Raw genomic sequence first — 25,399 nt, forward strand, 5'->3', positions numbered from 1 at the left:
GGTACGTACCCCCAATATGCATCCTCCACTGGGTGTGCACATCAAGAAAAGGAGGTGTTATAGTCTGGTCAAAACTTGTTGGCCCCTGAATACATAGAACACCATCAATGGGCAGTGGCGCCGACTCCATGGGGCCTGAGGGGGCCCGAGCCCCCTCAAAGATTCGTTAGGGGGGGCTGAGCCCCCTCAATAATTCAAGAAAATAATAAAGTTATATTATGCTTTGGGAAAATCACAAAAATATATTGGTATTTTCCCATGTTTGATGATAGATACCTTTTAAAATGCATTCAATAATGTGTTAAAACAAATAATTTTAAGGTAGTAAGCAGGTTAACTGAAAACAAGTGGTGTGAATTATGATAGTGTTACGGTGCTGAGACACACTTTGGATTTAACCTCTTCCTGGGGTAAGACCCCCGATATGGGCCCCCCCAATATTTTTTATAAGTCGGCGCCCCTGTCAATGGGGTAGTTTCCTTCATCAAAGAAAACGAAAGGCATTGATTGCGATTCGTTACCCGCAGTTAGCGTATTCATAATATACAAAATATTTGGTTTTATAAATCCCAGTTTAGACCAATGGCAATGGTCAATTTTAACTGCATTTGAAAAAGGCCAGATTAGCACCCATGCAATGCCACTCCACGTGACATACAGGGTACCTAGTTTTTATACGAGTAGATAGGAGTTTTACATTGTCTGAAATTACCAATGCATGCATGAGGCACAGGGAAACATCTCTTAATAATCACCAATTAAAACTGCCTATGGTTGGAAAGTTTCCTTCGTTTGATAAGGCATTAATACATAATCCTTATTTAAGCCAAGCGCTACCTGCTAGCAGGGTACTCTTCTACCTGCTAGCAGCCTGCATCGCAGCAGCGCACTCATCCTTGCCCAAAGGTCACCTCACAATGCGGCAGCGGGAACCAGACTGACATCACACAGGCTTTTCCCAGCATTCATACTTAGCCGTTGCGTTTTCGCGCGCTTGAAATTTTTCACTTTTCATTTAATCGCGAAAAATAGATATCGTCATTTAAAATTCGAAAAGCATGAAATACGTACGCCAGGAATAATGATCTTTCGATTAAGGTAATAAAAAAATAATGGGAAACCACCCTATTAGAGGGGAAAGTGGTTGTGGTGGAGGAACTTGGGAGGGGAGGTAAAGCACTTAGGGCTAAGTCAAGCATTGGCCTTTAATTGATAAAGTCCCCAGAAAAATGTCAATTTTAACCTAAAGGTACTTCTTCAAAATAGACTCTTCGATGCCCAAAACCAACATCCACACAGGGGTCAACGAGTATTAAATGCACTGTACTTTTGCAAATATTGATGGCGAAATGAATTACTTACGAATTTGTTTACAATGATGCTGATAATATTCCCTTCTATATTTTCAGAGGCTATAGCAATGCACTGCAACAAAATCATGTTATTATTGTTCAAATTGTGAATTCAAATTGAGTTGTTTTGAGATGGTCAAATAATACATCCTCTGGTGTGAATTTCATACTCACAGGCCACAATGCATACCTGTTCAAAACTCTAATTATTCTCCTCCAAAAATTGAAATTTAAAACGCAGTATTAGCATTAAATATGGAGTAAATTTGTATCTCAACTAATAGACATGTTTAAATTTCTCAAAAAATTTCCCAATTTTTGTGTCCTGTAATTTTCTCATTGATATTTCCATAACTCTCAAAATAACAATTTTTTCTCCACCAACAAAGGTGACAAAATGTCAATTTTAAAGGGAATTTGACTGGGTCTGGTAGAGTGACTTGATAAATCACACATCGAATGACCTTTAGAGAAATATACATAGTCACATTTTACAGGGTTTGGGGGAATCAGCTATTATGTCATGCGTGGGGGGTACCAGTGAAAAACTTATTACCTGATTGAACAAATGAACATAATTTGGTGGCTGTATACAATGTTTTCACAACTAATAACCTCTCCAAAAAACCTGTGACACGTCGCTCAAAATAATTTTACAATATTTTTGAGGACTTGAAAATGAAACCATGAATTAGTAATAAGCACCCTAATGCAATAATTGAAGACCTATATCTCCAGTGAATGAATAGGTGCCACTGTAAGCATAATTGAATGATACGAGATTTTGCAATGTTCCTTTCAGGAAAACCCACATCATAATTAAAAATAGTTTGAACCAACTGATCAGAAAAATATTTATTTGAAAAATTGATTGATTGACTTCTTCAGATATTTTGTGTCCAAATTTTTACTCTCAGCATTGAGGGATGAAAGATTCAGTATTATAATAATATGTATACCCTCTACGTTTGAATCTTGTAATTGTTTAGAATCACATAGTTGTGATAGAACATCTTTCATCCTGTGATGGCAGGATTTCAGGAATAAGTCACTTGATTTCTAGCCCAGAGAACGAATTTCAATGTGCAATTCTTTTCCTCAGGCCGATGCAGATGCAGGGGACAAATAATGAAGACCCATAAGCAAATAAGGCAAATAAGCCTTTTTATAATTAAAACACAATCATAAGTTATAGCAGAAAAACAATTCATCACTAAGGCTGCACGCCAGGTGTATGTGATATGTATATTCTACTCTCTGTTTCCATGTTTTAAATGAAGTTTTAAGTACTGACCCACAGGGTTCTGAGATATACAGATACCAAACTGCCAAAAATCTAAGTCTTGGCTCCTTAGCAGTAAGTTAGCACGTCCAATGCCCTATTGGAAATATGTATTCAATTCCGTTCAATTGAAAAGTGACAAATTTCAATGGACTACATCCTTGGAAATTCAATTGAATTTCCTCATATTCAATTTAATTTCCTCATATTCAATTGAATTTCCATATATTTCATTGAAATTTCTCGCTTTTCAATTGAATGGAATTGAATATTTTCAACAGGGTGGAAACAAACAAATAAAGCCTCAACTTAAAAACTGAAATTCAACTGATTTCAGGGTGTGACATGCATGATGACGACAGTAAAACTTGACAGCATGGTGTTACTTGATTGGTTCATTTCGCCTTACCTTCCATGTGACCTTCCTCAACGATTCCAACGGTGGCCGTGGCGCCTTGTCCATCCGCCATCGTGCAAAAGGCGAGAAGCTCATTCAGTTCGCCACGGAGACGCTGGTGACGGAGGTGCTCATCCATCCCCAGACGAGCACCCTCAAGCAATGCCTCAAGAACCTCCTCTGCTCCTTCACCAGGCACAGGCACATAGTCCACGCAGGCTACACATTTGTTGGAAATGGGTCTTGGATCCTGCAGGTGAGCTCTCCACCCTTCATTGAGTTTGTTCATACCTGTGTAAAATATCATGGGAAGTAATAGTATTAGGTAATAGAGCAGTAAAATATCTGTGGCTTAGCGCTAAAAGGGCCAAAGTTAAAAATTTACACTTTAATTATGCCTCCATAATAAGCACTAAAATAAATAAATAAATAATACAAACAATAAATAAGCTCTTTTAATCTTGGGAACTATGTGGTGTAAAAAGAGCCAATGTCGGAAAAAAATAGGAACAAAATTTATAGCAGTTTTGTGGATGCTATCACAACATGTTATTGAACGCTAAGAAAATTATCAAAAAAAAAATAAAATATATAGAAAAAAATAGTTGAAGAAGCGATTTAAGGTGATGAAATTCTGAAATTTTGAAGCCGATAACTTTTTTAGCCTCAGTTTAAAATAAGGTTGAATTTTCCGTTATAACTTCAGACTGTTCCCCTGAAAAGTAAATTTAGTCAATAATATAAATGATTGAAATATATCAGGGAGTTGGTAGCATAGTCAGTAGAGTGTAAATCTCATGATGGTAGTATCCTGGATTCAAACCCATGGTGACACCTTGGGACAAATATTTTTGAAATGCAAGGTGATCCTGGGAAATGAACTGGCCCCCTATCCAGAATACCTGAATCTCACCTGTGGTTTAGTCTGAGGAGAGCTCTAAAATCACCCATTCTAACCAACGTCTGGGCTGAATCACTGAGTGATATTAACCCTTTTACTGCCAGCCCATTTCAGGTGGGATGTATGAAGACTGCCAAGGCTATTTTCCAGAATTAGCAACATTTCAGATTTAAAAATTTTTTAGCTACTTAATTTTATTTAATACGTCTAGATTTTCCCAATTCTTAAGATATATTTATATCTTATAACCATAGATAGATCACGGGGGTTTAGATAAATTACAACCATTGAAAAGGCCACAATCATGAAAAAAAGTGAAATAATTAGGGCGGATAAATCGGCCCCTGGCAGTTTTCGCTCAACCAGCGAGGGCTAATATATCGGCCCGGTGGCAGCAAAAGGGTTAGTAATTTTGATGCAATTGTCCCAATGGATATGAATTTTTTTTAAATATTAAATAATTTTTTCCTGATATTTTTTGCATTGTGAAATTACATAAATTAAGGAAATATGATAGCAAAAGTAAATAGATAAGAAAACTATAATAGCTCCTGTCAGAGGGCAGTAAACATAATATATGTTAAAAATATTTCCATTTCAGGGGGGAAGGACCCTTAAACCCCCTCCTCTCCTCTTATATGTCCCCTTGATATAAAGAGGTTCTGCCCCTTTTCATATTTCACCACTGAGGTAGTTAACCCCAATATCAAATCCAAACTTTGATTCCATTGTTTATTTACAATTGAGGAGCTTATTTATGAACTTGTTGTTTGAAGTAATCCATGCATAGCATGACTCTTAGAGACCAAGATTTTTATCTTCATTAGCTATGGAGAGAGACTCTACATTATGTGAAAATTAAGTTATTTATAGTGATTTCACTGCAAGAGTTCCTCAAAAATTTTAATTGATGATATCATTTGCTCAAAATAAAGAGACTCTTTATCTAGGGAGGATATCATATTTGTTACTCTCACATATGGCTTAAGGATACAATGCTAGGTGGTATCAAGCAGACATGATGCAAATAATAATAGTGGTCCTCACAACTATCATGAAAAAGTTTTGTTCAAATAAATGTTCACCCCTACAAAGACATCTATTGTTTGCATGATATAAGAAACTAGTTTTGACCAAATGTCTCACAATTAGAAAACCCCATGCACTTGGAACCTGCTAGTGTCATGAGCATGGTCATAGCTCAAAAAATTTGCAGCATCATGAAAAAGAAAATTCATCTCATCATCTTGAATTAAAGGGAGCAATATTGAGAGTACAATACATCAATTATCTACCAGCTAAAAAAAGATGCAAAATTTGCTCCTCCAAAAAAGTTTTAAATAAGTAAATTATTATTGAAAGTCAAAATTGTTAAATTTGTGAGCTCGTGCATTAAATATTGTTCTAATGTATAATATAAAAATGAAAACATGTATTTTACACCAGGTGTATAAGAAATTTAACATTATATACTAAATATATTCACACCAAATTAATCTACCTGGAAATGGCAGTCTAAAACAATAGCATCCCAACACTTTTTTTCCACTTAGGTATTATTAGGCATTACATTTCATTCAAGTTTTCCCCATTGTTTCCTAATTCCTTCGTTAGAAAGGAAGTATTGAGAGAGTTCAAACTCTGGTCTTCCTTGGGATTGGGGCTCTTCGACATCAATAAATATAATTATTTGGTAACTATTTTGTTGGCATTTTTAATAAACTCTAAGTTCAATAACTCAGGTAAAATCCACACATATTTTAAATTTCAGTACAACTCAAGATTTTAGACTACATGAATACAAAAAATAACAAAAATGTAATGCCTAAATTATTTACATCCCATTCCAATCATGCATTAGCAGAAAAAGGATGGGAAAATTTTGATTATTCTTACCATTTCATTAATGGATTCACTTGTCATGTCACAAGATAAAATAGTCATCCATTTAATCTCATACAAAAGCAGCAATAAATATTAATCCACCTGATGAAGATAAGAATGATTTCCAAAGATTACAATAATTTTTTTTCTAATTATCTTGCAGGATGGAACCTTTTCAATGACAGATTTTATTGAAGCCCTCCACGATCCAGAGGCATTACGACTGACCCGAGCCTATGACGGCAGAGTATCACTGGACATCCACTGTGCAGCTGAGGGCGATTGGTTGTTGACTCCAACCAGTCGGCTCTCTAAGGACACTGTGGCCAAGGCTCTTAATCTCCGAATAAACCCACCTCCACCCCCTTCGTTAGACGCAAACAAAGGTGCCACTGCCATTCCCACAGAAGGATCAGATGCCCTCCTGAGCACGATAATCAGCCCCTTATTAGTCCCAGCAGAACTGAAACAACTTCTAGAGCCCTCTGATGTTGTGGGTAACATTAGGTTCTCCCACCCAACTCTTTACGTCTTTCCAGGGGGTCAAGGTGATGCTGCCCTCTTTGGCATCAATGGGTTCAACATGCTCGTCGACGGTGGTTTTGGAAGAAAGGCATGCTTCTGGGATTTTGCCCGTCACTTAGATAGACTGGATGCTGTACTTATTACGAGATTAAATAATAGCAATGCTGGTGGTATAGGTGCTGTTTTGAGGAGGAAACGCATGGACCTCAGTGGAAGGGTTTATCCTCAAATAGGACATTTCTTCTGCAATGTTCCTGCAGTGGCAGGGACCACGAATGGAGATGCAGACAGCAAGGGTGATGGGAAGAGTGATGTTAAATTAGATGGTAAAGGTGCAGGAGAACCTTTGACAATAGACTTAAATGATGAGGGTGTAGAAATGGTATCTAATTTGAATTTCCTGCGGCTCAAACCTCAGGCCTGTTATCGTGATACGGATCCAGTGAATTTGTACCACAAAGTGGGACACGGTAGACTGGACATGTATGTCCTAAGCCCTGCAAGGGACAGCAGGGAAGTAAAAGAATTCCTACATAGGTGGCAAAAGGGTTCAGCTGGTTCCACAAAAATAGCCAGTGGTGGTGGTTTTGCTTTTCCTTTACACGATCTAGTCTCTATTTGTGCACTATTGGTGTGGCAACCTGCTAGTCCAACTGACCCCATCACAAGGATATTATTCCCTGGATCAACTCCCCAGCACAAAATATTTGAAGGATTAGACAAGTTGCGGCACTTGGAGTTCCTCAAAACACCCGTCTGCACGACAAAAATGCTCTCAACGTCCATGACCAAAGGTAAAGCAGCCCAGATGAAAGCCTCACCACCTTGGGAGAAGACCACACCGTCCAAGAAGGTACCCCCAGCCAGCCCGCAAGATATCAAAGCGGCAAAAGCAACTGGGGTGCCTGTCCAACCGCCAATGCCATCTCCTCCGACCAAGTCAGGGCCAGCCCCGTCCAAGGCTGAGAAAGCAATCAAGGCTGAGCCACCAAAAGCCAAAGCTGAGACTCCAGAGAAAGAGAAGAAGGAAGAGAAGATGGTGAAGGAGAAGGTAATCAAAGAAAAGATTAGTAAAGTGGAAACTGTCGAGAAGAAAGAAAAGGTGAAGGAGAAAGTGGTCAAGGAGAAGCTTAAGATGGAGAAATCATCATCATTGGAAGATGCCAAAGCCAAAGAAGAGAGACTGATGAAAGAAAAAGCACTGAAGGAAGAGAAAGCAAAAGAAAAGGCTGCCAAGGAAGAGGAGCGAGCTAAGGAGAAGGCAGCACGGGAGGAAAAGGAGAAAGAAAAGGCAAAGGAAAAAGCAATGAGAGAAGAAGAGAAAGCAAAAGAGAAGGCAGCCAGAGAGGAGGAGAGGGCTAAGGAGAAGGCAGCAAGGGAGGAGAGGGAAAAGGAGAAGGCCAAAGAGAAAGCAGCAAGGGAGGAGGAAAGGGCAAAGGAGAAGGCAGCACGAGAAGAGGAGAGAGCAAAGGAGAAAGCTGCAAGGGAGGAGAGGGAGAAGGAAAAGATGAAAGAGAGGGCAGCAAGGGCAGAGAAAGCAAAGGCCCTGGCAGCAGCAAAACCACGAGTTGACACCAAAGGTCCTTCTCGATCAGTAGAACGAAAGACAAGACCTGCTGGAGACAAAAAGCCAGATGGGGGACAGAAATCTGGACCACCCACGCCAAAGCGGGAACGTCCAGCAGCAAAGGAAGTGGCAAAGACACCGGACGGTGCAAAGCCTGAAATAAGCAAGGCCACCTCACCGGCAGGTCCAGCAGCAAAGGCAGCCAAGGCACCAAGACCATCTCCACCGGCACCAAAAAGTACTAAGGAAGCTACAAACAGGAAAGTTGTGGAGTCCAAATATGCTCACGTGAGTTCAAAAGTGTCAGCGACCCCAGCCACAAGGGCAGCACCTGCGAAAGCTGCCAAGCCAGAAAAGAAGGCACCACCTGCACCAGCGAAGAAGGGAAAACCAGGAGCCAAGGCACCTGGATCCCCAGCCAAGTCGGTGACAGCAAAGAGCACGCCCTCGGTGAAATCAGCAGAGGTGTCACCAAAGAAAACTGAAAAACCAGAAGAGCCACAGAAAGAAGGAGAGGAAGCTCCAACAAAGGAGGAAGCAGCTGCTCCTGCCGAACCAGAGGAGGTTAAAGAGCCTGAGGTGGAGGCCATCGAGGATACTGGAGTAGCAGCTGAACCTCTCGTCAATGGTGCTGCAACAGAAGAAGAAATCTCTCCTGATAAGGCAAAGAAAGAGGAAGTGGAAGAAGCTGAATCAGAGCCTGAAGTGGAGAAAGGAGAGACCACTTCACCAGCTGATGCTGCTGAATCACTAAAAGAGGCCACTAGTGCAGAGGAAGCGGAAGAAGATGATAAGAAGTCAGCAGAGGACAAGGAGGAATCAAAGGAAGAGCCTGATAGCCTTGAAGAACCCGAGCCCAAAGAAGATGAAGCAATTGAAAAAGCAAAGGCTGGGGAGGAAGAGGAAGGTGATGAAGACGGCGGTCTGATCAGTGAAGAAGCTGTTCCTGAGGAGGAAATAGATCAAAAGAAATCACTCAAAGCAGAATTGGACTTTGCTCGAGGAGGACCAGAAAAGGAGAGCCTGGATGAGGGAGATGAAGACGTGGATGAAGAAGAGGAGGAAGAAGATGATGACTACTTGATAATTGAGAAGGAGGAGTTCACAGAGGGATCCTTGAGAGAGCAGGAAAGTGTTGAGTCTCATCTGCCCCAAGATATACTGGAGGCTGCAGCAGCATATGAGGAAGATGAAGAGCTGAAGAAGCATCTTGATGAGGAAGAATCAGAGAAGGACAAGAAGAAAGAGGCAGAAGAGGAAGAGCAGATTAAGAAGGATAAGGAGGAAGAAGAAGCAGATGAAGAGGAAGCAGAAGAAGCAGAGGAAGACGAACACGAGGAAGAGGAGGATGAAGGAATTGGCCTCAAGGGAGAACAAGCAGATGAAGATCAGGGCAAAGAGGAGAGTGAGGAGGAAGAGGACAAGGAAGACTTGGTCGAGAGGATACAGATGGACATCAAGAAGACAGGAGTGATCACCCCCGAGTACAGAGAGCAGTTAGCAGAGGAAGTGCAGGAGATCATCACATCTGCCAAGGAAATAGTCATATCCAAAGAAGGAGCTGCTGCTGCAGAGGAGCAAGAGGTTGACCAAGGTGTGCAGGAGGAGGAAGATGAAGAAGAAAAGCTTGACCTCTCCTCGGAGAAAACAAAAGACAAGGTGACTCCTGAGGGAGAGTACGAAGAGGAGGAAGACCAAAAACAGGAGGAGAGGGTCTCTGGGCCAGCACCAGGCACTGGACCAGGGGAGGAAACCACAACAAAGAGCCAGCCAGATGAGAGGCTAGAATCAGCAGCCACCACGGCACCAACGCTACCTGAGGATGAGAAGGCTCCCATTTTACCAGAGGAAGAGCAGGCAGCAGAGGAGGAAGAGGAAGTGAAAGAGGAAGATGTCAAAGTGGAGGTTTCAAAGGAAAAAGAAGGTGAGGTGGAAGAAGGAGAGGCTGTCACTGGAGAGGTTGAGGAAGAGGAAAAAGACTTTGGTGAGGGTGCACCAAAAGTAGTAATGGCTGCACCAACTCCACCGCCTCCTATCCAAGCACCACTGCAGCAGGCTGCAGTGCCACCAATGGCTCTGGAAACAGGACCAAGGCCATTGCTGACAGCACACCACCAACGACTCCACCAGAGAGAAATTGTGAAGACCCCTGATGAGGTAGCTGATCTGCCTGTGCATGAAGAAGCAGATGCTGCACCCTATGACGGCTTTCCCAGGGCCAGGAAGGAGGATGAAGGGAGAAAAGAGGAGAAAGAGGAAGTTGCACAGGAGGAAGAGGTCAAGGAGGAGAAGATGGATAAGGAGAAACACATTGAAGATGAACACCAGAAAGGAGCTGAGGAAGGGAAGGATGACCATAAAGAGCAAGTGAAGGATGATACAACAGGAATACCAGAGAAGAGAGAAGAAGAAGGAGTAAAGGAAGATGAGATTAAAGACTTGAAATCTTCCAAAGAGGCTGTGAAAGAAGAGAGTCAAGAGGTTGTGATAGAGGAGGAAGAGAAAAAGACAATGGAACATGTGGCTGTGATAGAAAAAGAAGGAAAGGAGGAAGAGGTAGTTAGTAAGAAAGAAGAAGAAAAGGAATCAATGGCTGTGAAAGAGAAGGCTGATGAAATTGTTCAAAAAGAGGAAGAAAAAGAAGAAATAGATACTAAAGTTATGACAAAAGAAGACGATAAAGAAAAGAAAATTCATGATACTGAAGAGGAAAAGGAGGCAGATGTTGCACATGAGCCAGAAGAATCCAAAATTGAAGTTGAGGAAAAGACGGAGCTGAAGTTGGAAGAAAAGGTTGTCACTGAAACAAAGGATGATACTCAAGTCACAAAGACCAAAGCAGAGGAGGAGGAAAGTCTAGTCAAGACAGAAGACCCACATGAGAAAGATAAAGTGTCCCCAGAAGAGAAAGTAAAGAGCGACATGGTACATGAAGAGGCATTGGAAGATGAAACAATAAAGGTGAAAACACCAGAAGAGAAAGCTGTTGGTTCTCCCGAAAAGACAATGGAAAAGGTTGTGGGAGAAGCAGAAGATAAAGAAGTTCCCCAAGAAGAGGAGAGGGTTGAACCAATGGTCACTGAAGTAGTAGACGCAAAGACTGTCACTGCAGCTGAAGAAAAGTTAGATAAAGAGGAAAGCAAGCCAGAAGTGGTTGACGTCAAAGAGTCAGACCAAAAAGAAGTTTCAAAGGATAGTGCAAAGGCAGTTACACCAGAGTTGGAGGATACAAGGAAATCCCCAGAGATAGAGAAATATACAGTCAAGGAGGTCACTCAGGTTGGAATCCAGAAAGAAGAAGTAGAGTCAAAGGACAAAGAAGAAGAAGAAGAGACAACAGAAGAAATAAAAGAGAAGAAAGATGAAGAAATTGCAGTCCTTAAAGATGAAGCAGAAGACATTCTGGAGAAATATGGTGAGAAAGCAGAAAAGCCAGAAGATACAAAAACTAAGGATGATCTTCATGAGGAAAAGCCAATATTTGAAGAGATTTGTCAAAAAATTGAAGTGAAGAAGATAGAAGTAATTGAGGAGGTGAAAAAGGTTGTTGAAGACATGGAAGAAAAGGCAAAAGATGTTACGCATGAGATTCAAAAAGAAGTGGAAGCCACTGAGGAGAAGGTTGTAGAAAAAGCTATAAATATAGAAAAAGAAGTCAAAGAAACTGTTTTGGCGGCTGAGAAGGATGCAATGGAGGCAGTTAAGGGCAAAGCAGATGAAGCATCCCAGAAACTGGAAGAATTAGCAGAGCAAATATCAGAAAAGGCCAGTGAGGCCAAGGAAAAACTTGAGAAAGCAACAGAAAAAGCAGAGGCAGCTGTGGAAGAAGCTGAAGAAAAAGTAGAGCAAACAAAAGATCAAATCAAGGGATTGTTTGACGACATGAAGGAATCACTTGGGGCTGCATTTGGCAGAAAGATAGAACCAATGGAAGAACCTGTAAAGGAAAAGCACATGGTTGAAGAGGTAAAAGAAGCAGATGTGAAAAAGACAGATAAGGAAGGTGAGATAGAGGAGAAGAAAGAGAAGGAGGAGCTGAAGCAAGAAGTCAAAGAAGAGGAGGCAATAAAAGAAAAATCTGATATCCTACAAGAGCACAAAACTGAAAAGATTGAGGAACATGAGGAGAAAGGAGTTGCGCCCGAAGATGAATCTGAACAAGTTGAAGAGGACGTGGAAACAACCAAGGAGAAACATCTATTTGAGGAAGTGAAGGAAAAGGTTGAAAAAGTTAGCAGTGAGCTAGAAGAGCAGGTACAAATGACCCTAGAGGCCACTGAACAAGTGACAAAAGAAGAACCGGGAAAAATTGAGAGTATTTCAGCAGAGATTACAAAAGAATCAGAAGAGTCAAAAAGTGTAGCTGATGAGGAGGAAGGGGAAACAAAATTGAAGAAGGATGAAGTAGCAACAGATAAGAAAGATGCAGGTAAGGAAGAGATCCATGAGGAGAAAGCTAAAGGAGCAGCAGCAGTATCAGAGCAGATGGAAACTTCTCCAGTTGAAAAAGAAATTGCAGCAGACGAGGATGAAAAGATGAGCGAGAAAGAAGAGGCACATGAAGCAGTAGAAAAGGAAAAGGCACTTGAAAAGGAAAAGGATGAGGCACTTGAAAAGGAAAGCACAGAAATTAAAGAGGAAAAAGTCTCTGAAAAAGAGGTAACAAAGGAAAGCATAGACAAAAAGGAAGAGGTTAAAGAGGAAGATCAAGTGAAAGAGAAGGAAGAGAAAGAAAGTTTGAAAGAAAAGGAAGATCAAATGGAGAAGGAGGAGGCAGTGGGTAAAGCAGAAACACACGTGGAAATTCAAGCAAAGGATACGAAGGAAAAGGAAGAAGTAAAAGAGGAGAAGGTGGAAATTCAAGCAAAGGATATAAAGGAAAAGGAAGAAGTGAAAGAGGAGAAGGTGGAAATTCAAGCAAAGGATATAAAGGAGAAGGAAGAAGTGAAAGAGGAGAAGGTTGAAGAGAGTAAAAGAGTAGAGCTGCAAGAAGAGAAGTCTCAAAAGGCGGAAATTAAGGAGGAAAAAGTATCTGAGAAGATGGATGTGCAAAAGGGGGATGTAGAGGAAAAAGAAGACAAAAAGATCGAGGAAGATTTGAAGGAAAAGGATGAAGTGGAGACAGTACAAGAACCTCAGGAAGTGAAGGGGGAAAAATCTGAGACAGAAGCTGGAAAATTAGAGGGGAAGGAAGAAGTTGAAAAGGAAGAAAAAGAGAAACCATCGCACGTAAAAGAGGATGTTGCAAAGGATACACCCAAGGAGGATGATGAAAAACAGAAAGTAAGTGTGATGGAAAGAGAAGAAGTGTCTGTCGACAAAGTAGATACAGATCATGGCAAAGTAGGAGAGAAAGAGGAAACCCAAGAGATGGCAGACAAACAAGAACAGGAGGAATTAAAGAAAGAAGATATATCACCCAAAGAAGGGGAAAAATCTCCCAAGGAACAAGCTAAATCTCCTTCTGCATCACCAAAACCTACATCACCACAGAAGGAAAGCATAGGGGAGCATGAAGTTTCACCAAAATCTCCCAAGGAAATTAAGTTTGATGGCATCAGCACAGACACTGAACAGAGGCCTTCTACACTGCCAAAGGATGTAGAACAAAGTACAGAGGCTACAGCAACACTCCCGGCAAAGGATGATAAATCAGAACTGGAAATAGAAGCTAAAGAGGAAACATCCCGGGTATCCCCAGTACAGGCTGAAAAGGAGATCCCAGAAGAGAAGGGTGCGACTGAAGAGAAAGAAATAGACAAAAAAGAAGCAAAGACAGAAATGACTGAGGCCACCAAGCATGAGGAAAAGTTTGACTCAGAGATCTCCTTGGTGAAGAAGGATCTGGGAGAGAAACCTGAACATATAATGAAAGATGATGCGGGAGTCTTGGAGAAAGGCATTTCAGATTCTGTGCCCTCCAAAGATGAACCAAAAACAACTGAGAGCCCTGAAGCGCATGGACAGCCAGCAATGGAAGAGGAAGATGCATCCAAAGAAGACATATCAGATGGTGAGGAGGAAAAGAAGGAGGTGCTTGAAAAACATGAAACTGAAGGGAGGGAAACAGATGCCGCACAATATCATGAGCAACTCTCCCCCGAGGCAGGTGATCTCAATGATGACAGTAAGGAGGTTGAGGCATCCAAGGACCATCTCATGGACCTCAACACAAAAGAACAAACAGAAGGAATAGGTCACATGGCCGAAGATCTAAAATCAATGGCTAAGATGACAGATAAGTTACAGGAGGAGAAAGATAAACTAAGGCAGGAGGTGGAGACGAGTGCATCCACAACGCTGGATTACATGGCAGAACTGGCTTCCAGAACTGAGAAACTCATTAAGGACAATAAAGCTTTGCTAACAGGAGTGGAAGTATCAACAAGACTTGTGAATGGAGAATCTGAAAAGAAGGATACTCCTGGTTCAAAAAGTCCCTCAGAAAAGAGTATTTCACCAAAGGAAGCAAGTCCTAAAAGTGTGTCACCTGTACCTGAAAAACATGAAAAGTCCCCTGTTGAAGTTTCACCACAGAAATCACCATTGCCATTATCACCCACCTCAAAAGCAATGCCTGTTGAAGATACTTCAGATGGAACAACACTTCCAACCCTAACAAAGGATACACTTCCCACCGACTCTTCGCCCAGGGGCTCTGTGATTGATGCCACAACTAGCGATAAAGCACCACTTACCATTGATGACGAGCAGAAGGAAACCACGCATGAAGAAGAAAAGATGCTTCATGACAGCCACATCACTGAGAAGGCTGCGTCCGAAAAAAGTCTTTCGCCAAAAGAGGGAAAATCAAGGAGTATCACACCAACATCAGAAAAAGGGGACAAGGTAACAGATGAATTGGCAAAGCTAGATGAGAAAATTGCTAAGGAATCAACAGAGACTGCTCTCTCTCCTAAGGAGGGAAAATCAAGAAGTTTGACTCCAACATCTGATAAGGGTGATAAAACCGCAGATGATGCTCTGAAAGTGGAAGATCACCTGTCAGAGAAAGCACTATCTGAAAAAAGTCTTTCGCCAAAAGAAGGAAAATCTAGGAGCATCACACCTACATCAGACAAAGATGAAAAGGTTTCTTTAGAAACACAAAAACTGGATGACTTGCATGCAGGTCTGAAAGCACCTGAATCAGAGTCAACCAAAGTTGATGAGAAGTCTCGAAGTGCAAGTCCATTATCAGACAAAGACTCAAAACTCCATGCTGATTCAGGTCAGGCTGACGTAAAGCAATCACAGACAAGCCTATCACCTGCGGATGATAAATCTAGAAGTAGGACAGTGTCAGAAAAGAGTGAGGACATTCCTGGACTGCCTGGAAAAGCAGATGATAAGGAATCCATAGTCTCAGAAAAAAGTTTATCATCAAAAGATGGTAAATCACGAAGCATATCTCCATGCTCTGATAAAGGAGATAAATCACCTGAACCAGGGGAGAAATCTTTGATCACAGAAGCTGCAGCTTCAACAGCCAAAATCAGCACTTCAAAATCAATATCACCTGATCAAACATCATCCCCACCAGACATGAGTGATTTGGCCAGTTCAGTCACTGACTCCACAGTGAAGGAAGCTTCCATGAAACCCACTACTGCCACCAGTCCTAGTGAAAAGCCAGCCTCTCCTGTCGAGGCAAAGATGAAAGCTATTTCTCCAGCAACAAGCTACACAGATGTTCTGGATAAGGTACAAGATTCATCAGAAACTGCTCACATAGTCACAGAGAAAAAAGAAATAAGCAAGGTTGAAGCCATTAGCCGGAAGTCACCACAAGAAAAGGGTGAGACTACAAAAACAGAAACGGAGACAGAAATTAAAACCTCAAAAACACCTTCACCTGCACCATTGTCCTCAGAAGATCAAACAAGACCAGTAGGTGAGATGGATGATGAAGAGGTGGACATGGAGGAATTTGAAGAGATTGAAGAAGAAGAATTAAAAGGCTTAAGTGACAAGTATGTGGAATCGGGCATTGAAGAGGAACCTGTGTACACCACATTAGAAGCACCAGATCACCCAGAGTTTGTAACTGTGTCCTCACCAGATCTAACTCCTGAGTCACCTGCAGCTTCAAAAGTAGATATCACACAAGCAGGTGCAGCCATAGACAAAGGAAAGGGAGATAAAACAGAAAAAGTTGATGGTTCACAAAAAATAAAGCCAGAGGGTATATCAGCCACAAAGGATGAAGCAAAGAGTGCACCCGAGTCCAAAGAAGTAACTTCAACGCATGATGAACATGTGACATCAACAGTAGAAGTGACCAAAACACAAGTTCTCACTGAAGTTGAGAAAAAAGAAGACGTCCATATACATGGTGAATCAGAAGCCATGGGAAAAGAAGCTGAACCGTCCGACAAACAGAAAGAGTCAACACCATCCACGGTGACTGACCCTAAGTCTTCTACCTCCGTTTCATCATCCTCACATTCATCCGCTACAGTATCGACAACAGCGTCGTTTTCAGTGTCCTCTTCACAATCATCATCCGTCGAAACAAAGCAGCAACAAGATGTGGACTTGCAGCTGGAAAAAGTGAGCCAATCACCAGATGCCACATCAAGCACTACCAAGACAGAAGTCACAAAAACAGTGCAAAGAATGCTTGTTACAGCCAGCAGTGAAGATGGAGGAACAGAGACTGAATATTGTACTTCCCTGCCACCAAGTGAGACATCCACACAACACGAAATTCACCAATCAAGTGAAAAAATAGTAACTTCAAAATCCCCGTCACCTGAACCAAAAGGCACTACTGAAGCAGATTCAAAAGCTGATCAACCCATCACTTCCACAAAAATTTCGTCGGAGTCAGTAAAATCAACTATAATCCATACTACCGCTGAGTCCACCATTTCTTCTAAGGTGCCTGAGGTAGAAACTAAGGAAGAGAGAATTGAAAAATCTGAAAAACAACCAGTAACAGAGGTGACAACTGTTTCAAGCACTACAACATCACATGATGGAGAGAAATCATCTGCCGTAAAAGAAGATGCTGTGACTAGCACATCCTCTACAGCTACAATAACAAAATCTACAATAGTTGCAGATATAAAATCGAGTGATACAACACCTAGTGCCATTGGTGATTCACCATCCTCTGCACATACACTGACAGAAGATAGTGGTACTACAAAAACAATATCAACCGAAATCACTTCTTCTACAGAAAAGACAACAGAGGTAGGAGGTCAAAAGACAGAAACAACTACCACCATAACAACAGAGAGGTCAAGTGAGCCATCAGAAACAGTGACAACAACATCAACCACTGTAGCAGTAGATGATTCCAAAGTAAGTGGTTCACCATCTCCAACCCCAAGTGAATCTACAATGACTAAAGAATCTTTGAAACAAGAGAGTACAGCAATGGAAACCAAGTCTATAACAACCACGACCTCTTCAGAAAAGACTGTATCATCAGATGGCCAAAAGGCAGAAACAGTGATTACTCCCGATGTTTCATCAACACCAGAAGTTGGAGAGGATGGCTCAACATCAGTGGAAACTATTGTTGGAGAAGATGGCACCATAACCCGCAGGATAATAACTCGAACCATCACTACAGTCACTAAAACAACGAGAACAGGATCCGATGGAGATGAAAACTTAATTGTCGAGAAGCAGGTACTCCATGGAAAGACATTTATATCAGATGATGAAGATGATGACTCAGCCATTGGAGAACCCATTACATTCACTGTAAAGAGGAGGAGTATAGACAGTGAAGGAAGAGAGAGTTCCCCAGCACTGGAGACCACAGTCACTGCCACCACAGATAAGCTAGGGGCTTCACCAACAGAAATGACCAAAACCACCACCATACATACAGATTCTGAGCCAGAAACACAAAGAAAGCAAGAAGTCATAGATGAAGATGGAAAGAAGGTCACAATAACAACTACAACCACCAGAGTTGTTCGCAAGATCAGCAGCAGCGACAGCCAGTCATCATCACCAATTCCCACAGAATCAGCTGGCACAGTAACAAAGGTAACCACAACAACTATCACGAAAGGAGATGGGCAATCTAGCACTGAAACTAAGACCTGGACAACAGATGTTGCCCCAAGCTCCAGTCCACTGATGGAAAAATCCTCAGCCTTGCAGCAAAGCATGTACTATACAGAAGGAGATGTAGAGGATACTTCCCCAGCATCTTCACCAGCTATCAGTGCAGCAAGTAACACATCTCAACGACCACAATCACCAAGGTTTCAGTTTGATGAGGAAGAATTTGAAGGGACCTTTGAAAAAGGAGTAGAACTGCATAGTGCCAGTTCTCCAGGCTTAGCAGAGTCAAGCCCCAGTGCAGTCAGCACCGTCCATCATGATTTAGAAGCCACTAGACCAGAACCATCTCAAATTAGTCATGAAAAGCCTTCTAGTCCTGGAGTACCAGCATCAATGACTGGGTCATTTTACGGAGGCTTGCCAGGAGATGAGGGTGAGACTTTCTCTAGTCCATCATTTTATGTGTCAGAAGAAGGAGACTTGTCACAACTGGCAGCATCCAAGAGTCCTCAGAGGACTGTACTTTCTGATTCCTCAAAATCAGCCGCTGAGATCAGCACAAGCTCCTCACTTACTACGAGTGAAGTGACAACATCCAAGGTTCAGTATTCAGAGATGAGCAATGGGCATCATCACGACTTACCCATTGAAGACACAAGGATATCAGACAGTCAGAAAGCTGTAGTCAGCGAGTCCACACACAGTGGGACACAACATATCGACAGCGGTGCCTCAACTGCCACAGGAAAAGTGGCAACATCTCCAGTCAAGCAAGCAAGTGGAGTGGCAGAAGCATCAATTGTCCAAGCACAGGGTACATTCCCAGAGCCACCTCAGGGATTTGGTCAAACGACTGAAAAGGAAGGCTCTGAGACAAGATCAACTACTGCCACCTCATCAGCAAAAGACCCCATTGCAGGATGGGGAAAACCACTAGGCCTGCCAAGAACTGAAAGTGAAGATGAAGGGGAAGATGAAGATCCGATAGAGGCATGGGGTAAGCCATTGGGTCTTCCTGCTCCAGCACCACCAATTGTTGGTGGTACAGAGGGCATTACATCACCTGGGACCAAGAGTACACCAAAGAAAGAAAAGCGTGCCATGCTGAAAAAGGATGCGGTCAACACAAACAAAGAGAAGAGCAGTAAGCGCCCAGATTCCCCAAAAACAACCACTAAGTCAAAGGAAAGGACTGGAAAAACAGCTTCGAGTGTGAGTGGGCCTTCCTCAAGCCCCGTATATATAGATCTCACTTATGTACCTCATCATGGAAACTCAAATTACACCACCTCAGAATTCTTCCGCAGAGTTCGTGCCAGATATTATGTCTTCAGTGGTACAGAGCCAAGTCGAGAGGTGTTTGATGGGCTTCTTGAAGCCAAGCAAGCATGGGAGGACAAAGACTTAGGTAAGTTCGTGGATTGTGCATAATGTCAGAAAAATTCCAGCTCCCCTTGCCTATCATAGCAATAACAATAAAAGCAACTAATTATAACTTCAACTTGTAATACTCAAAATTGGAACAGATTTCAACACAGCCATAAGTCATCATCTGGATCAAGGCCAGACTCAGCCCTATTGACCCAGATGATTCTACAGAGCTATGTTGAAACCCAGGTCAATTTTAAAAATTTTACACCAAGCCAGTTTCATAGTGAACGTAAAACTCCCGACCACTCGTTTAGCGTCTTACAAAAAAGTTTATCTGTAAATGATTATTCAGCATGACAGGGTTTAAAGTAGCATTAAAAACAATCATTAATTTTTTCAAAGATCACATATTTCCTGGCTGGTATGAACCCTCAAAATTCGGTTTTTTACTAATAATCAAGAATAGCCTTTAAGAAGTGAAATCAGGTACATAACATATCTAGTGTTGCATAATGAAGACCCTTACTTCATAAATAACACGCTTTATTAAGATAAGTTGAAATGCACTAGCATATTGAACACGTCTGACTCCTTCCATGGCCACCATGCCAGAGCGAGTTAAGATGGCAGTACTTCTACCACGCCACTCAAGTGGTGCTAGTGACAAACAAATGACACACAAAAAATTCCATAGCAGACAATACATAACACCTAGCATAACTTTAGAAGGAATGGAATGCAAGTAAAAATCATTTATCCCATGTGAACCTTATGTTTTTGAGGGAATGAGATTATGATACAACTATATCATATCTTTCTTTATCTCTTGTCCACTATGCAATCAATTCAGCAATACCCCAAGTTAATTTTATGATTCGCTCTCAGTCAGAGTTTCAACCTAAAGTGTGGTTTTGAGGGTAAAGCTCTCCCCAGACTGAGCCACAGGCATGTGAATTTCATACATTCAGGGTAGTGGGGGCCAGGATGGGGTACACTCCCTGATGGGTAGTTCCCCTCTGACTATTGGAGAGGAATGGAAAGGCACTGCTAACCTTGCTCCATTCTCAATAGACACTCCCTGACTTACCCTTGCCCCACACTTCATGGAATGAATACTAAGGGTAGGGTAGTTTCCATCATCAAAGAAAACGAAAGGCATTGATTGTGATTCTTTACCCACCATTAGTGTATTCATAATATACAAATTACTTTGTTTTAGAAATCCCAGTTTAGACGAATGTTAATGGTCAATTAATTTTAACCTCATTTGAAAAAGGCCAGATTGGCGCCCATGTGATGCCACTCCACGTGACGTCACAAGGACCTAGACGCTAAACAAGTGGTCGGGAGTTTTACATCGTCTAAGATTACCAATGTATGCATGAGGCACAGAGCTCAGGGAAACATCTCTTAATAATCACCTATTAAAATTTCCTATCGTCGGAAAGTTTACTTCGTTTGATAGGGTATTAGTAATCCTTATTTAAGCCAAGCGCTACCTGCTAGCAGCCTGAATCGTAGCGGCACTCATAGCCTTGCACCTAGGTGGCCCCACACGGCGGCAGCCAGAACCTAAGTGATGTCACATGGGCTTTTCCCAGCATTCATACTTTGCCGTCAAGTTTTCACGTGCTTGAAAATTCTCACTTATTTTTTAATCGCAAAAAATAGATGCTGTCATTTTAAAATCTAAAAACGTGAAATATGTACATACTCCAGGAGTATGTACATATTTCACGTTTTTAATACCCAAATAACCTTTCGATTTTGGCAATAAAAAAATAATAGTAAACCAACCTATTGAACTAGTATGGCTTAGGGAGTCCACGTGCAATCAAACTGATATAACCTGACTTTTACAAACTTTTCAAACTATGCAAGCAATTTCCCAGACTAACTAAAAATGAGAAAGTCAATTAAAATAACAAGTTTGTAAAAAATTAAGTGATTCGCCATAGGAGTTTCCAATATCAATAAGAGAATAAGAAAAAAATAATCATTCAACTTTCACAGTAAACATGATTTTTCCAGACTTTCTTTTTACAAATTTCTCTGACATTTGCATTGAAATTCTACCTTATGACTTTCCCCAACTATTCAGGTTTTCCAGGAGTGTGAACCTGCAGCTCTACACTAGCTGAGTACATATTACTTGGCTTAAAATATTTTATGTCTTTCCCTCACTCTACAACACGTAGAATGTTAAGGAAGGGCAGTATTACCCTCAACCCATTCTTGCCTTCCTATCTGCTAACCCTCACCATATTTGCAGCACTGGCAGATCCAGGATAGGGGCAAGGGTGGGCTAAGTGGGTGATAACCTTCCAGTTTAGGTGGGGGTCCGAACAAAATTACCAATCTATCTAGTGTAAATTGGATACCAAAGAGAGGGGGCTATGGCCGCCACAGATCCGCCACTGAGTGCGTGTATGCCCAGTCTATACCGTTAAAAGCTAGGAACTACTAAGTAATTACACATTAACTATACCTACCTCCACTACAAGGTAAAACAAGGCTTGACTCTTTTGCTATAAAGGTAATTTCCATTTTCATTCCCAGAAAGCTCAAACCCAATTCAAGAACGTGTCAGACATTCTTGAATTTGGTGTTCCATGCAAAAAATTCTTTGGTTTATCTAGAACACTAAATAATATAAAAGCCATTAAAATATTGCTGAAATGGTATTACAGTACTAAGAACTTTAATATGATTTCATTAGGGGTGATAAGCATATATATAATCTCCAGTACAAAAAAGAAACTAATTCAAAATATTATAAACAAACACTTTTACAAGGGGATTAAACATGGGGCCGATAAATCAGCACCTCGAGCGTTTTAAGGCAAAAACTGAAAGTCGATATGTCCACACCTTGAGTGTCAAAGGGTTAAGGTACATTTAAAACTTTCATCATTTGGCTGAGTCAAAAATTTTTATGAGAACATTTGTTATATCAATTAGGGAATGCATTAAATGTATGATCCATTTTTTCATGGTGGGAGTATGACCTGCAATGCAATGAGTGACTTTCCCATACAATATATTATTGTGCTTATAAGCACACCTATACTTGTGCATGCAAGTATTAACCACATAATAACCATATTCCTAACCACCAAAATATACCATAAAATAAAAATTTTCGATTTAATGACATTTATTAGATGATTGTGTGTGATTAATAAGAGAAGGATATCAGTTTTAGGATCATAATAAAATTCAACAGTAGTATTAACATCAGTTCACCTTGAATCAATTTTTTATTAGCCCTGTTTAGGCTCACTCGCCCAGAATATACACCTTGTGCTGCATGGTGTGTTGCCTATATTCAGGCACACAAAAATGTTGCAAGAAGCAAGTAAAAATTTTCTAGGTAAAACAAGGTATCTCATATTGCCCCCATCTAACTATGTACCTATAATTCACTCCCAAGAATTTAAGGTTGCTTGCATTGCTTCATTGCTCAAGTAAAAAGGCTCTATGCAGAGGTATATGCATGGATAGTGGTCCCTACCTGATTAAACTGAGTTGCATTTGAGGCAAACCAAAGAAAAAAAAAGCGCTTCCAAAGTTTCTCATACTGGCTGTGTTTTTTCCCATGAGCATTGTGCCCCTATGGATCAACATGTAATGAAGACTCCAGAAATTAAGAACAGATTAAGAGTGACTTTTTATGTCCCATAATTTTTAAAAATATTAGCAATGAGATTGGCAAATTCTTTTTGGAACACCTTCTAATGCTCTTTATGAGTAAACAGATATCCACTTGTCATACATAAGATAGTTTATTCTCAGTCTAAATATATTAAGGTCTAATAATATTTTTCTCTGTCTCCTAAACAGAAGTGACCATCATCCCAACATATGACACCGATACACTTGGTTACTGGGTTGCAGAGAATGAAGATGCACTGGCAAAATCACACATTGACTTGTCACCTTCTGCCAGCCGCTGCACCATCAACTTACAAGATCATGAGACAAGTTGTTCAGCGTATAGGCTTGAATTTTAATTGTGAATAAATTCAGCTGAAGAAAAAAGGAGGAAAATGATGGACCATTGGGCTGTAAATGCTTGAAACCTCAAGGAATAGTGGACTGAGTATAAATATTATTCCATGGATGGTGTGTTTTGTTTATGAGCCACTGAGGCTGTGCTGAATTTTTAAAAAAACATGTGATGATTAGTGTAGAGAAGAATTCAGCCTAAATCAAGTGATTAAATTTTTGGGATTGGTTCCAGCGATGATACAAGAGATAAAAGAAAAATGGTGACTTTATATTCTACATTCCCCAACTATCAGAATTAACTTTGAATGCTTAATCATTGCCAAATAGTACAAGGGCTTCAGAGGATTAGAGATGTAAGAATTGATCTTCCAATCCATGCCATTTCATGCAATATGCATAACTATTTTTCAAAAATTTCAATGACAAATTAACATCTATTTCAAAATGAAAAACCTTCCTAGAGTCACCAGGGGCAGAGGATACTATGATAACTTTAAAAGAAACTTGATAGAATGTTTAACTGATAAATTAGTAAATTAACAGTACACTTTAAAATGTGTAATGCATAATAAAAGCCATGTCTCATTCCTAAAGTTTGTGTTGTGTGGAATAGTTAAAGGAACTAAGTAACGCAATGCGCACCTTTCCAATACACTATGATATTCTGTGTATTTTCTTCCATATTCCTCTCAATGAAGGTGTGCCCGTCTTACACTTAGCAGATTCCTATGTATTCTGCCAACAGGAAAAGTATTATATGAATGCCTTGTTCATATAGCAATCACGATATAAATTCAGTTTAAAATAATAAAAGAATAAATTGATACTTTACACAAAGAAAGACACATCATGACATTTTATGGCTACTTCAAAATCAGTTTGAGAACGGAATTCTTTTTCGTGGGTACATGATAGTCGATAGAATAAGGCATTCATTTCTTAATTTGCATTTCCTACTATCATAGTCATTGAAATCAATTGATATAATTGTAGGTAAGTTTATGTGATACCACGTCTGCTCACCCATTTTGTGTGTACTTATGACCATCAAGCCCTGTCAAATATTAAATAGTTTATTCTGTTTGTCATATTAAAAATGGAAAATGCAGCTTTACAATCAGCAATGATATGTAATAATTATAACATGTTATGCATATTTAGTATAAGGCAGTAACTTTGCAGCAAATGCTTTTTAGTGTTTGGTCCTTCCAATGAAAATTGTTGATGTGATATATTGTATTAGAATTTCGTTTCAATTTTTGTTGGAATGGGGGTTGTTAAAATTACATGTATCCTATTAAAAATATTTTCAACATTCTAAAGGAATCAGTAACAGTTTGTATGGAAAATGGTTGAAGTGAATGAAATTGTTATAGTATAATGACAGAATTTTTATACGACCTAAATGGTGCTTGAGATGATAGTAGTATTCATATTCTAATGAGCTATTTAAAAACAATGGTTATTGAGTTATCAAAAAGGAATATGGTATTTCAAATAACATAGTGCTTGCTGTGCTCAACCAAGAATTTGTTAAAAAAATCAAAATTCATTTTCCTCATTAATAGAGATCAAAAGCAATTGTTAGACATTCTGTACATTATTAAAAAATTTTGTAGACCACAAAAACTATTACTTCAAAGTTTTTACCTACAATAATCAGGGCATTTTCAGGACACCATCAATACACTGGCCTTTTTTGTACTTAGAATACACAAGAACATAGATGATTGTTGGCAATTTGGAGTGGAAAAATATCTGAAGTTGTTGTGATTGTGTGAGAAAAGGTTTCATGATGTATTATGTTTATTTATTCACCCAAATTGATTTTATCTCTTTGGTTAGAGAGAAAATATTGCCAAATGGCATTAGTATGAAGAAAGGCCTACTTTGTAAAATTATCATTATTTCTTTGCTTAATAATAATTAATTGATAACTATTTATTTATTGTATGATGTTTTTAAAAGTGGATGAGGCATTATTTTATTCCAACAATGCTGTGAAATTTCTTTGTGTAAAAAATAACATGGAACCGAGCTTTTAAAAATGAGATGAACTGAGGTAAAAATGAAATGG

General features: G+C 40.3%; 1 protein-coding gene across 1 annotated transcript in view; it reads left to right on the forward strand.

Moving 5' to 3' along the window:
- The window catches only part of LOC124167081 (microtubule-associated protein futsch), a 492,547-nt gene extending 468,825 nt beyond the window's left edge, over nucleotides 1-23,722 (forward strand). The window contains exons 3-5 of the mRNA XM_046544870.1: nucleotides 3,115-3,287; nucleotides 5,980-19,348; nucleotides 23,155-23,722. Coding sequence (XP_046400826.1) covers nucleotides 3,115-3,287; nucleotides 5,980-19,348; nucleotides 23,155-23,324 — 13,712 coding nt within the window. The 3' untranslated portion in view covers nucleotides 23,325-23,722. The remainder of the gene's footprint in view (nucleotides 1-3,114; nucleotides 3,288-5,979; nucleotides 19,349-23,154) is intronic.
- Nucleotides 23,723-25,399: the final 1,677 nt, after the last annotated feature.

This window comes from Ischnura elegans, chromosome 10 (genome assembly GCF_921293095.1).
Source record: "Ischnura elegans chromosome 10, ioIscEleg1.1, whole genome shotgun sequence".
Classification (NCBI taxonomy): domain Eukaryota; kingdom Metazoa; phylum Arthropoda; class Insecta; order Odonata; family Coenagrionidae; genus Ischnura; species Ischnura elegans.